The sequence below is a fragment of the Rhinolophus hipposideros genome (assembly GCF_964194185.1).
Source record: "Rhinolophus hipposideros genome assembly, chromosome: 12".
In the NCBI taxonomy this organism is placed as follows: domain Eukaryota; kingdom Metazoa; phylum Chordata; class Mammalia; order Chiroptera; family Rhinolophidae; genus Rhinolophus; species Rhinolophus hipposideros.
The window spans coordinates 14,132,715-14,147,143 of NC_138058.1; the positions used below are offsets into that span (position 1 = coordinate 14,132,715).

The 14,429-nt window shown below is 38.9% G+C and overlaps 1 protein-coding gene across 7 annotated transcripts in view; it reads right to left on the reverse strand.

Moving 5' to 3' along the window:
* Positions 1-3,089: 3,089 nt before the first annotated feature.
* The window catches only part of KDM3A (lysine demethylase 3A), a 50,169-nt gene continuing 38,829 nt past the window's right edge, over positions 3,090-14,429 (reverse strand). For 6 of the 7 annotated variants that reach the window (XM_081069683.1, XM_081069679.1, XM_081069680.1 and 3 more), the window contains 7 exons: positions 13,156-13,243; positions 12,311-12,441; positions 6,571-6,690; positions 6,352-6,491; positions 4,948-5,124; positions 4,731-4,865; positions 3,090-3,791 (listed from right to left, as the gene is read on the reverse strand). In XM_081069683.1, coding sequence (XP_080925809.1) covers positions 3,711-3,791; positions 4,731-4,865; positions 4,948-5,124; positions 6,352-6,491; positions 6,571-6,690; positions 12,311-12,441; positions 13,156-13,243 — 872 coding nt within the window. In that variant the 3' untranslated portion in view covers positions 3,090-3,710. The remainder of the gene's footprint in view (positions 3,792-4,730; positions 4,866-4,947; positions 5,125-6,351; positions 6,492-6,570; positions 6,691-12,310; positions 12,442-13,155; positions 13,244-14,429) is intronic. The other variant, XM_081069681.1, reaches the window with a different exon arrangement.

Sequence of the window (14,429 nt, forward strand, 5' to 3'; positions counted from 1 at the left end):
GGATGGAAAAAGATATTTCAAGAAAATGTAAACAAAAACAAACAAAAATCTGGGGTAGCAATACTCATACCAGACAAAACAGACTTTAAAACAAAGATTACTACAAAAGACAAAGAAGGACCTATTAATCCCACTTCTGGGTATTTATCAGAAGAAACAAAAACGCTATTTCTAGTTGACATGCTCATCCATATGTTCATTGCAGCATTATTTACAATAGCCAAGATATGAAGGCAACCTGGGTGTCCCTGAATGAATGAATGGATAAAGAAGAAGTGGTACATATATACAATATAAGCTTATATACTTAGCCATAAGAAAGAATGAAATCTTGCCATCTATGACAACATGGATGGATCTAGGGGGTATTGTGCTGAGTGTAGTTAAGTCAGATAGCAAAAGACAACTGTCATATGATTTCACTTTTAAGTGGAATCTAAAGAACAAAATAAAAAAACAAAACAGAAACAAACAGATACAGAGACTATTTTGATGGTTTCCAGATGGGAGGGAGGTTGGGGATAGGTCAAAAAGGGGAAGAGATTAAGAAGTACAAATTTGTTGTTATAAAATAGTCATGGGGATGTAAAGCATGGGGAATCTAATCAATAATATTGTAATATCTATGTGTAGTGCCAGGTGGGTACTAGTCAGGGGGATTACTTCATATATTATACAAATGCCTAACCACTATGCTGTACACCTGAAATTAATTTAAAATAATATTGAATGTCAAAAAAATAAAATGACCACGTTTAAGAAATATCCAGATTTTCAGTCAATTTTAATAATTTTTTGTAGAATATTGTCAATTTTATTTTTTAACAATATAACATTAATAGAATTCACTTATGATTTAAAAAATCTCTACCATATTTGTAGTTTTGTTTTCATTCCTACTATTGTTCGTTTGTCCTGTGGAAAAGTTTATTTAATTTTTTTCAAAGTCAGCTTTTGATTTTCTTGATAATTTCCACTGATTAATTTCTGCTTTTAGTTTCTTCCTTCTGTGTTGTGTGAAATTACTTTGTTTTTCTAGCTTACTGTGTAACGTTTCTTTTTTTCTCAGTCTTCTGTTTCTACTAAATGCTTTTATTTAAAAAAATTTAATTACAGGTGATATTTATTATTATATTAGTTTCAGGTTTAAACATAGTGGTTAGACATTTATATAATTTACAAAGTGGTCCTCCTGATTAGTCTACTACCCATCTGACACCATAGTTACTACAATATTGCCTATATTCTCTATGCTGTACTTACATCCCTGTGACTGTTTTGTAACTGCCAATTTGTACTTCCTAATCCCTTCATCTTTTTCACCCACACTCCAAATCTCTCTCCCATCTGGCAACTATCAGTTTGTTCTCTGTATCTATGAGTCCGTTTCTGCTTTGTTTTGATTTTTAGATTCTATATATAAGTAAAATCATACTATATTTGTCTGTCTGACTTATTTCACTTAGCATAATACCCTCTAGGTCCATTCCATCCATGTTGTTGCAAATGGCAAGATTTCATTGCTTTTTATGGCCAAGTAATATTCCACTGTATGTATGTACACATCTTCTTAAACCAGTTGTCCATTGATGGACACTTAGGTTGTTTTCATATCTTGGCTACCTTAAATAATGCTTCAATGAACATGTAGATGTATATTCCATCTGTGTGTCCTCTTGGGAGAAATATCTATTCAGGTTCTCTGCCCATTTTTAAATCAGATTATTTTTTTGCTGTTGAATTATATGCATTCTTTATATATTTTGGATATTAATCCCTTACTGGATGTATCTCCCATTCGGTAGGTTGTCTTGTCGTTTTGTTGATGGTTTCCTCTGCTGTGCAAAAACATTTTAGTTTGATGTAATCCCATTTGTTTATTTTTTCTTTTGTTTTCCTTGCCTGAGGAGACATATCCAAAAAAAGTTTCTAAAAGCAGTATCAGACAGCTTACTGCTCATGTTTTCTTCAAGGAGTTTTATGGTTTTGGGTATTGTATTAATATTTAAGTCATTTATCCATTCCAATTTTATTCTTGTATATGGTCTAAGAATGGGTTTAGTTTCATTTTTTTTTGCATGTATCAGTCCAGTTTTCTCAACACCATTTATTGACAAGACTGTCGTTACCCCATTGTATATTCTTGCCTCCTTTGTCATAGATTAATTGACCCTATAGGTGTGGGTTTGTTTCTGGGCTTTCCATTCTGTTCCATTGATCTGCATATCTGTTTTTACACCAGTACAATGCTGTTTGATTATTATAGCCTTGTAGTATACTTTGATATCAGGTAGCATGATACCTCCAACTTTGTTCTTCTTTCTGAACATTGCTTTGGATATTTGAGGTCTTTTGTGATTCCTTATAAATTTTAGAATTATTTGATCTAGTTCTGTGAAAAATGCCATTGATATTTTGATAGCGATTGCATTGAATCTATAGATTTCTTTGGGTAGTGTGCATATTTTAACTATCAATTCTTCCTATCCATGAGTACAATATGATTCTGTTTATTTGTATCCTCTTCAATTTCTTTCTTCAATGACTTATAATTTTCTGAGTACAAGTCTTTTACCTCCTTGGTTAAATTTATTCCTAGGTATTTATTTTTGGGGAGGGATTTTATTTAAAATGGGATTGTTTTCTTAATTTCTCTTTCTGATAGATCATTGTTGGTGTCTAAAAATGGAACCAATTTCTGAATATTAATTTTGTATCTTGCTTGGTGTGGGGCTGAGACCTCTCATTCCTTAAAGTGTACCTCTACAGACAAGATATCCCTCCCGATTGTCAACCATGACACATGGGTGCAAAACCAGCTTATATCATCAATGTCTCAACACTCCTCCTACCAGTCTCAATGTGGCTTCTACTTTGTATCCTAGTTATAGGAGTTCTGTTCAGGTAGGCTTCAAATGGTTCTTCACGTTGATTCTTCTATAATTTAATTGTATTTTTTATTCTTATATTGTATTATATTATATTATATATAGGTGAGTTCCTGGAATACTCTCTTACATCTGTCACATTTGATGAAAGGTGTGTGGAATCCACAACTGAGGAAAATGCCAATAAATTGAGTCAAAATATTATATGAATACTTTAATGCAAAATGCTTAACACTTAAAATTAGCAAAGCGCCATTTAAATTAAAACTCCATTTCATGAAAGCTTGTTAACCCCAAGAATTGTACAGTAGTTGATTTCTGCCATATAATGCCAGTCATAATGCAAAACAGTAAGAATGGCATCGTTAACTGTCATTTCCTCCACTGCTCTTCTAAACCCTAAGAGGTGGGGGAGGGGATACTGAGACAGACACAAAAAACAAAATACAACCCAAATAAACTGCGCAGTTATTCCTAATAGTTATAACCCATTTTGACTAAGCTGTTCAACCGAACAGCTGGAGAATAACTTCAGGAATTGTTCCAGAGCTGAGAAGAGGTTTTACTTTTACAGCTTGGTAGTTCTGCACTAGGTGAGAAGTCACAGTTTAAGGATGCATGTTTGGTAAATAGTAACTACATATACACATTTAGTGTCTGTAAACACTAGAAATATACATTAGACAGAGTACCCTCACCAGGTACAGTTTAAAAAAGAAGATGAGGTAACACGAATCTCAAAGTCCACAGGAATCCTGCCTGAAGAGTTTGAACAGCTGCCAGTATTCACTTCCAATGTACAGTAAGGCCTCTCTGGGAGCCTCAGGGTTTGCTAAAACTGGCTTCACTGGCTTTCAGCATAGCAACTGCATCTTTCACTGCATGGTAGATAACATTCTTCACCTAAAGGAATGGGAGAAAATATGGTCAGTTTACTGTTAAATCTAAAATCCGTTACTAAAAGTAAACTTGCCCCGACCAAGTTTATTATCATTCTCTCAGAATTTGAAACTCAATATTCAATATGAAATGTCAGTACTTGAAAAGTCCCTGGGCTCCTTTAGGCAAGCCAATATTTCATATACATTTTAAACCCCTGCCTGCTTTGAAGAACTTAAAAGCTATTTTCCCCTTTCCACAGGCTCTGATGTCACATGGCCCTACCCCTAGTGAGTGTAGAGAGACGCAAGTGCAAAGGCACCGTTTTCTTTTTCAGAGTTTATATCGTCCCCTCGTTTTCCAAACATGAAATTATTTTGCATAGTTTACTATTAAAAGCCTCTAAAAACCCCACCCTATCAGACCCTGTTTGGGTCCCAGAGGTTCTGTCCTGCTCTACAAAGGGTGAGAAAACTGCAGCACTAAAGGTCTCTGTTCAAGACCCCCGTCTGGCAGCTGAGCCAGGATCAGAAGTCAGATGTATTCATTTTTAATATTAAGACTTTCCCTTTGGGCATAGTCCCGTACAGAGCCTAAAAATATCAAACCAAGGTGAGATTTCCTGTTTGTTCTTCCTTTGCCTAAGTAGACAGCGGGATTAAAGTCAGGTCCTCAACTCACCGTACCAAGTGTGAGTTCACTCTCTTTTTGTTTTTTTCAAATTAAAGTTTATTGGGGTGACAACTGTTAGTAAAGTTACATAGATTTCAGGTGTACAATTCTGTTAATATATCATCTATGTATCACATTGTGTGTTCACCACCCAGAGTCGGTTCTCTTTCCATCACCATATAGTTGATCCCCTTTACTCTCATCTCCCACCTAAGTTCACTCTCTTCATAAGGTCAGTAGTGGGCCATGAAGCCAGAGTCAGAGAATGCAAGAAACCAGTGCTATTTTTACCTGTAATTTATCTTCATGATTGGTGTGAGTCTGTGACAGATAACGGAATTCCTGAGTAAGCCAGAAGCAGTGTTTAACATGCTCTGGAGAAACAAAATCTTCAGCCACTTTGATACAGCTATATAAGTTATGAACCTGGAAAATAACAAGCCACATCAGTAACACCCACAAAAGTTCATAGTGTACTGAGAACAAAGAACAAAGTAATGGTTCTTGCCTGATGTGGAGCTCCTGCTGGGATAAATACCACATCCCCAAGAAACTGTACAATAGCCCAGCCTTGAACCCCATACTCTTGATGAAGACGCTTTCTTAGTGATCGGTCTAGATACCAGCTCTGGTCATGAATGGGGTCATGGTCTGCTGGGTTTTCTTGGCCTTGCTCTTCTGATACCTAGAATATATTCAAAATATTGTGAAACTGAGCAACATGCTAAGGCCCAAAGAGGGCATTTGCCCCCTGAACAGTGTGGGCAGTTAACTGTCAGGCCTTCTTTACTATAAGCGCCCTTGGCACAAAGAGACAAGTAATACTCAAAGATATCAATTGAATGAACTAAGGAGGGACTGAAAGAAAATGTGGCTTTCCTATAAACCATGACTGGCAGTCTGTATATTTTTATAAATACTGTATTTGGACAATATTTTGGTCAAGACTTCTGAATATAAATTGGCTCAAGCTCCTTGGAAATAGACTTGCATTTTTTTAGTTAATAAAAACTTGTATTCACATAAAAGTCTGAGTTACAAAGGAGTCCCAAAGATAGCTGTAGATTAAGCTTGTTTATTCTAGACCCAGTATCGGGCAGCACAGACTCAGGGTGATATTATCAAAGAAACAATATGATGACTAGCAGGTTTTCCTGAAGAGTCAAATGACTCTTAGCCAGAACACTTTGATTCAAACAAATGCTGGCTAAGGACCTACTTGGTGACAGGTAACAGGCAAGGGGTGTTCATATCCATTGCTTATGAACAACTGAAGAATACAAACCACAGATACCCGAGCTGCAACCAGCAGCCTCCTTGGTGAACAGGTTAAAAACCGAGTACATCCATCTTTCCATTGCCTAGAACTTCCACATTCACCTCTTGCTGAATAACCTGCCAACTATAGGCGATACCTGGAATCTTCAAACCCCTGCATCTCGTCCCAATGAGCTAACAGCCACATGTAGGGCCTGAGGCCTTCTTGACCAACTATACTAGGTAAGGGTGGACAAAACCAACAGGGTCTTTCGTAACTCATTCAGAACATGGTAATCAGGGCCAAGGAATGATACAAGACCTTGTGAAGTGCTTAGGTTTTCAAGGCAGTGAAAACAAGTACACTGTATGAGATGATCAGAGAAACTAACTTCTAGAGCACAAAGATCTCCAAATGCACTCTAATATAAAACGCAGATAAAAGAAAAAGGACAAGGGCTCCTCTTCTCAGCGGTGTGAGCCTAATCAATTAGAAATCCTCTTCATTAGCAACCAGCTTCATCCTATCTAATCTGACATGCGCAGAATTTAACTTTTGAGGTTGTGATAATTCCCCATGAATGCAGTCAGTAGTAATTTGTGGTATTGCTATTCTCCACACCTCTCTTCACATGCCGTAGGGTAAGGAGCACACCTTTTTAAGGAATTCTCGGATCTTCTCCGTGTCCTTAGCAGCATATATATGCCAAAGGGCCCCTGGCTTCTCTTTTCCTTCAATAAATCGCTTTATTGTGAGTTCATCAGAATCTCCGTCTTGGATTGTTTTAAGGACTTCTGGAGCAAGAGAAAGCAAGTTATCAGACGGGGGTCTCCAGCTTAGAAAGCAAGCCCCGAATTTCCGCTCAGCACCTACCTTCTTCTTGGTCACCCTGTCCTTTGGGAATCCCCACATAGACCATGACATTGGCTGCATCAGACACATCTAAGTGAAGATTTGTTGTTCCATATTTCCGATCTTCTGGTGTAATTAATCCTGCAGACAAATAATGCCTTAAATTTACTGAAGATAACAAAGGCTGCCATAGTCTCGTTTACTCCCTAGGGGATACCTGCTCACAAAATTTAAAAGCTGCCTCTCTAATCATGGATAAGTAAGAGAACAGTATTTAATATTAAATTATTACATCCTTTCAAATTTGAAAGAAAATCATCTCTTACTAAATATTTAACTATATATATATTAAAAAGACTTAATACTAGGACTTCCATTGTTGGTGATAGGTAAAATAGGTCCCTGACAGACCCTCCTGTTGAGAACAACTAAAAATCATAAAGGAAATTTTGAAAAATTTTTTTTCAATAAATCAATGTGTTAGAAAGAAAAGAAGAAATACTCAGAAACTACGCCGAAACTAGAAAGCAGGACTCGGGAATGGTAAAGCAGACTACTGAATCTGGGATTTGCCAAACAGACATTTGCTAAACCAAGTAAGCGCAAGCTTTGGATGCCACAGCCTCGAGGGCTGTGGAGCGAGACATAAACCCCAGGTCCCCTCAGGGTGTGGAGTTTAAGAGAAATCTCCCTCACATACATACAAAGCTGGGACCGCAAATGGTTCTACACTCAATGCTCAACATGTTCCTTGGTTCCCTCAACTGGGAAAGAAAAGAGGTGAGCCAAAGAATGAGGTCCACATGGGGGCGCACAGTCCCAGACTCCAATCTCTTCCCTGCAGAACGCTCACCTTGCTCAGTCACGGAGGCTTGTCAAGCCCTGCATTCACCTTGGACGGCCCATCCTGACATGAGGACTCTGCTTCTTAAATGGGCAGCAGAGGGAAGCATAGCTTATGGTGGGAAAGCAGAGGCCATTTTCTAACCTGCCAGCCCCTGAAAAAGCCCTCTCGTTTGGAAGAGCCCATGGGACTTCTCTCTGGCTTGCTGGGGCCTGTGGTTTTAGGAATAGCTATACACAGAAGGGAGGGGCATACTTTCAACTGGGGACCAGCCCTAGGGTCCTGTTGTGCTTTCTTTTCTTTCCAATTTGCTGAAATATCAGCCCTAGGACTTGGTGAAGCATGAGGTATAAGGGAGAAATCATAAGACATATGAGATTTGCTTTAAAATGGTAAAGGAAAAATAAAAAGGGAAAGTATAATGAAATAACTATGTCAAAGATTGATAGCTATTATAACTGGGTGATGAGTAAATCAGGAGTCAGTATACTAGATTCTAAAGTTTTGAGTGCATTTGGAAAGTATTTCTATAATAGAAACTAAAATTTACGAAGAAAACAGCAACTAGCATGATAGAAGGAAAATGAATGAAATGAACAGTTATATATGACAGCGTGGACAAATATCCAAGTCGGATTCAATTTACATAAAGCTAAAAACAGGTTAAAAACTGAAAGAACATTCTGCAGGAATACAAACACATATGGTAAAATTATAAAAGGGAATGATAAACTTCAGAATGGTGGTTAACACTGAGGGCAGGAAGGGAGGAGATGGAGCTGGGAGAAAAGTGAGGAAAGGGATACATGTCTCAGAGGCCGGTCAGACACTGCTTGCTGTTTGGCCAGTGCCAAACTGAGTAAAAAAAAGTTGTGCAAATTGAGGAGGGAAATGACACCTATCCAGCCATCAGCCTAAAGTCTATCCAATCCCAACTATGGGTGCCATTGATAAAACCAGTCTCTAAACTGAGGGAGCCTGAAATCAGATGGGACGGAGATTATAAAAACAATGGTTCCAGGGAAAGGATTCCCAGAAAATGGAAAATCCTGAAACAAAACACCATGGACTTTTATGAAAAGAAACCTAAATTGACAGCAGGGCCGCTGGGTGGCAAAGTACGGGGGTTGGGGAAAGACGAAGAGAAATTGGCTCTAACCTGGAAATCAGGAGGCCCACGTCCTAGTTGCAGACCTGCCACGAGCTGCCCCTTTGAGTTCCTGAGCAGGTCAATGTCCCCCTTATTTGTCCTTAAGTTCTGGGCCCCATTTGTAAAACTGGTAGTGGTGTTGGAACTGGATAAAGGTTGACTGCGTGATCTCTCCAAAAAGCCTTTTCACCCTGCTCTGACTGAGGAGGCACAGCTCAGTCACCCACCTCTGAAAAACTAATCGCTCTTTAATGATGTTTATGATAAGGTAGAAAGTGTTTGAAAATGAACACATTTTTTTTTCAATCCCTAACTGCTTACTCTGCATGGAAACCAGTTTATCATAGGAAAAGCTTTTATAGAATACCACTGCCATCTATCGACTGGTATCTAGAGGGAAAATTTGATCTGCTGCCAAGCTATTTAAAACAAGCACACAATTTATTTTGAAGCCTTCTCAGACAACCACAGAAGTAGACACACTGAGACTGGTGGAAGGGGCAGAGATGCTGAATGAGCTGGTCCCACACCCATGTGTGATGGTTAAAATTTGAGAAGGATATTTCAGCTGTGCAAGTTCCTGCCTGAAGAGCAAGGGGTCGCTGGCCCACACCAGGCTCCCCAGCCCAGGGCTCCAGTATGGAAAGAGAATTCCCATAACTTCTGGCTGTGAAAACCAGCAGAGATTGTGGCTGAGTGAGACAGAGGGCTGCTGGAGTCCCAGGAATTTCTCTTAACGGGCCCATGCATATACATACTCGCTGATGTGTGCTCTGAGCTCCAGATCTGGGATAGCAGCACCAAAGGTGCCAGGGACATATGAAAAGGAACGGAATTATCTGGCTTCAGGGAGGGGCAGCTTCTCTGGCTTCTCCCTGACAGAAGCACTAGCAGAAGCCATTATTCTTTTGTTGATCCCCACCCCCCATCCCCACCCAGCATGTAAATGCAGGTGGCCACAATAGCTGAGTGTCCATCAACCTGGTGAACACCGTTCACCCAGTCCTGCTGATTCCCTGAGACCACACCTCACCCAACTTGCAGGACCACCCAAGCCACTTCCAGTGGCTTTTTTCTATACAGATGGCCTGTATTGCCTCATGCTGTGGACTTCTTTGCGTATCACTTTGTAGCACATACCAAGTGGCCCTGGGCAAGGAAAGCACAGGCAGCAGCTGCCCTTGGCCTGCACCAGAGCCCCTCCCAAGTGGCCCCAGAACAAAAACACACGGTGGCCAGTCTCAGACCACACCAGAGCACCACGCAACCACCTCCCCAAAAGACAAACCCAAAGGGCAGACTCAGTAAGCACCAGAGCCCTGCTAAAACAAATTCTGCTCCTTAGGGTGAGGCCCTGTACAATAGCTCCCCCTGTATACTCATGGCCAGTCCTCACAACCAATCAGCCTGAGGATCAATTCCCTCCAACTGATGTGAAAACAGCAACCAAGGCTCAACTACAAGAGGAGGGCACATACATCCCACACAAGGGACACACCTGACACCCAACTAAGGTGAATAGGGAGACTGTGCCACTGGGCCCCACAGAACATCTATTAATAAGTCCACTCTACTAAGATCAGGAGACACAGCAGCTCTACCTAACACTCGTACATAGAAACAAACACAGGGAGGGAGCCAATATGGGTAGACAAAGAAACATGTCCCAAATAAAAGAACAGAACAATGCTCCAGGAAAATCAACTAAACAAAATAGAGACAAGTAATCTACCAGATGTGGAGTTCCAAATACTGATTGTAAGGATGCTCAGTGATCTCAGTGAGAACTTCAAGAAAGAGGTAGGAAACATAAAAATTGAGACAGAAAACATAAAAAAGAACCAGTTGGGTATGAAGAATACAGTAGAAGGAATCAACAGTAGATTAGATGAAGCAGAGGATGGAATCAGCTATTTGGAACTTAAGGTAGTAGAAAACACCCAATCAGAACAGGAAAAAGAAAAAATAATACAAAAAAATGAGGATACTTTAAAGGGCCACTGGGACAAAATCAAGTGTACTGACATTTGCATCATAAGGGTACCAGAAGGAGAAGAGAAAGAGCAAGAAATTGAAAACCTATTTGGAAAAATAATGACGGGAAACTTCCCTAACCTGACAATGGAAATAGACATACAAGCCCAGGAAGCACAGAGGGTCCCAAACAAGATGAACCCAAACAGGCCCACACCAAGACACATCATAGTTAAAATGCCAAAGATTAAAGACAAAGACAGAATCTTAAAAGCAGCAAGAGAAAAGCAGTTAGTTACCTACAATGGAACTCCCGTAAGACTGCCAGCTTATTTCTCAATAGAAAACTTTGCAGGTTAGAAGGAATTAACAGGAAATATTCAAAGTGACGAAAAATAAGGACTTATAATTAAGATTACACTACCCAGCAAAGCTATCATTTAGAAATCAAAGGACAGATAAAATGCTTCCCAGACGAGAAAAAGTAAAGGAGTGCACCACCACCAAACCAGTATTACAAGAAAATTTAAACTTCAAGAAGAAAAAAGATAAAACATATGAATAACACAATGGCAATAACTACATATCTACCAACAATTATTGTCAGTGTACATGGATTAAATGCTCCAATCAAAAGATAGGGTGGCTGAATGGAGAAGAAAACAAGACCCACATATGTGCTGCCTACAAGAGACTCACTTCAGATCAACAGACACACATAGACTGAAAGTAAAGGGATGTCATAAAATATTTCATGAAAATGGAAACAAATGAAAAAAAACTGGTGTCGTAATACTTATACCAGACAAAACAGACTTTAAAAGCAAAGGCAGTAACAAGAGACAAAGAAGGACCCGGTAACCCCACTTCTGGGTATTTATTAAAAAAACCCCAAGATACTACTTCAAAGGGGCACGTGCATCCATGTGTTCAAGCAGTATTACTTACAATGGCCAATATATGGAAGCAACCTAAGTGTCCACGATAGATAATTAGATAAATAAGATGTACATATTTACAATGGAATATTAGTCGGCCATAAAAAACAACTAATCTTACTATTTATAACAACATGGATGGATCTAGAGGATATTATGCTAAGTGAAATAAGTCAGACAGAGAGAGACAAATACCATATTATCATGTGGAATCTAATGAATAAAATAAATGAACAAACACAGAAACAGACTCATAGATACAGAGTAGAAACTAATGGCTGCCAGGTCGGAGGCGAATTGGGGAGATGAGTGAAAAAGGGGAAGTGATTAAGAAATACAAACTGGTAGTTACAAAAATGTCACAGAGATGTAAAGTACAGCATAGGGAGAATATAATCAATAATATTGTAATAACTATGTATGCTGTCAAATGGGTACTACATTTATCAGTGTGATCACTTTGTAAGTTACTTAAATTTCTAATCACTTTCTGGCACACCTGAAACTAATGTACTATTGAATGTCAACTGTAATTGAAAAAAATAAAGTTGTACTTCTGAATTTTACGTTTTTAACTAGTTACCCTAATAAACTTAATTTAAAAAATTTTTAAAGGATTATTAAGGAACATGTAAAGATTTTACAATATAATATTAAGTATAGAAAAGAGAAAAATAAACAATTGCATATGCCCTACGAATGAAAGGAAATATGCAAAAATGAAGCCTATTGCTATGTTAAATGTTAAGATTATAGATGTTTTTCATCTCTCCCTCTCCAAAAATCAATTTTCCAAACATTTTTATTTGCTTTATTTCCATTATAATTTTTTCAAGTTAGCCATTTCCTCCTTACCATAAGCATTATACATCTTGGGACCCAGATCTGGCCTAACAAAGTAGTTTGGCAGCCTAGAGGCCAAGTTCAGTTTGCCATCTCTCCGTGTGTACTCAGGCAGTGGGATGTTGGCCATCAGATCATCAAACCTAGTACAAAACAAAGAATTTGAAAAATAAGCTTGCCCTTCTAATTCATTAGTTATTTGTTTTGCTCCTTTTACACAAAAGGAACAAACATATCTGTGTTCATGAAGATGGAAATAGCTAATGTTAACAATATTTAAAATTAAAATTACAGTGGTTATGAATAAGGATGTCATCTCCCTCTCCTATACCACACATACACACACACACACACACACACACACACATCAAAATGATATGAAATATTTGACAAAAGATTTGAGAAATAAATTCCTAAAGATAAGGATGCTCAGGGATGTATTATTCATTAGTTCTGAGGATCCTTTTTAAGGCTTAAGCTCTAATCATGAAAATAATCTACCAATCTGCTGTCTTGTTGTCTAACACAATGACATCGCTATATGGCCCTGACCCCTGGCATGTCTGATCCCACTACTGCCTCTAACCCAGCACTCGCACATCCGAGCTGCGTCTTCTCTGGAAGGGCACTACAGGGGAACCTTTCATTGGTCAGCCAGTTCTAAAAGCCAGTAACTTCTTCATCTCACTTGAAAATACATATCTCCAAAGTTTACAGACTAGAAATGAAAAACCAGCACCAGTAAAACTATGGGAACGTTCATATTTCCCTGAAAACTATTTTCTCACCCTCTCAAAAAAGAATTTATGGTACCAAGTCAAGGACAGAATCAGCTACCCCCAAATCCATAATCCTACCTGGAAGGCATCATATCTCTAAAGTCTTCTCCTGGTGGCCAGTCCTTAAGCTTCAACACCATTGGTTCTTTATCGTTTTTCAATCGGTCTGAAAAATAACCGACATAACTGAACTGTTACTATTCATAACTCAGAAACAGACCAAAATAAGTGGTAAATTAGCATTTTATGCTTACCCAATGCAAATAAAATTTATCTCTGCAAAATGTTCATAACCTGATACATTTAGTATACAAATGATATTTTTCTTTAATATTCCCGTCTGTCAATTCCTAACCATTTTCTACAGTGCCAAAAAAACCATTCATACCCAGGAGGCAGCAAGGGGTACCAACTCATTTGTATCAGGACTCTGTCTGTTCTAGATGCTTATTAAACTGCCACTCATTCTGAGATTTCAGCCACTCCCTTTTGCCAATTACACATAGGTGGTGTTCTGACAGTTGTCCCTCTCACTCAGATCTAGTCTCCTCCTTACATCCAGAGTTCTGGAAGAAGTAAGCAGCTCCCCAACTAACAAACAGCAAAGCACGTTAACAATCAAATGACACAGAAAAAAGCCAGTTTTCTGAGGCTAGCATGAAAAAGAAATGACCTGCTTTACTCAGAGAGACCTTGACGTTCTGTCCAGGAAGAACTGGGGCCAACAAGGCCCAGTCCCCGCCCCCCGATCTTCTGGATGTAACACACAGGGTTCAGTCAGAACTATTTTCTTATAACAGTCAGAACTATTATCTATTGTGGGTAATACCAAGGAAGAAAGAACCAAGGAGATCTAACTGGAAAAGATACATTGATAATTATGATTAACAGCAATGACAACTATTATTTCATTTCTTGCTGTGTTCCAGTCTCTGCTAAGTGTTTTAATGATTTAATCCGTACAACTAAACCCAATATCCAAATGAGATTAAGCACTATTTAATATTCTCAATTTTGGATGAGGAAATTGACAGATACCCTACGTCATCCAGCAGAATTGGAACCGGAACCGAGCTTGACTTCAGAGCTTGTACTCCTGAGGACTAACATTTGTAGAGTGTTCTAGGGTCAACCAAGCACTGTTCCATAACCTACTTTAAATAGGTGTATACTCGAGGAGGCAACAAAGACAGGAAAATCACAGGGCACAGTGTATGTTCAGAACCCCAGCAGCACTTCAGTGTGGGTGGCATGCTGGGATGTGTGCAGCAGAATGGGAAAGGCAGGCTGGGGTTGACTCTGGGCTGCCCTAACATTTGTAGGCATGAGGAAGTGTGAGCCACAGAAAAATT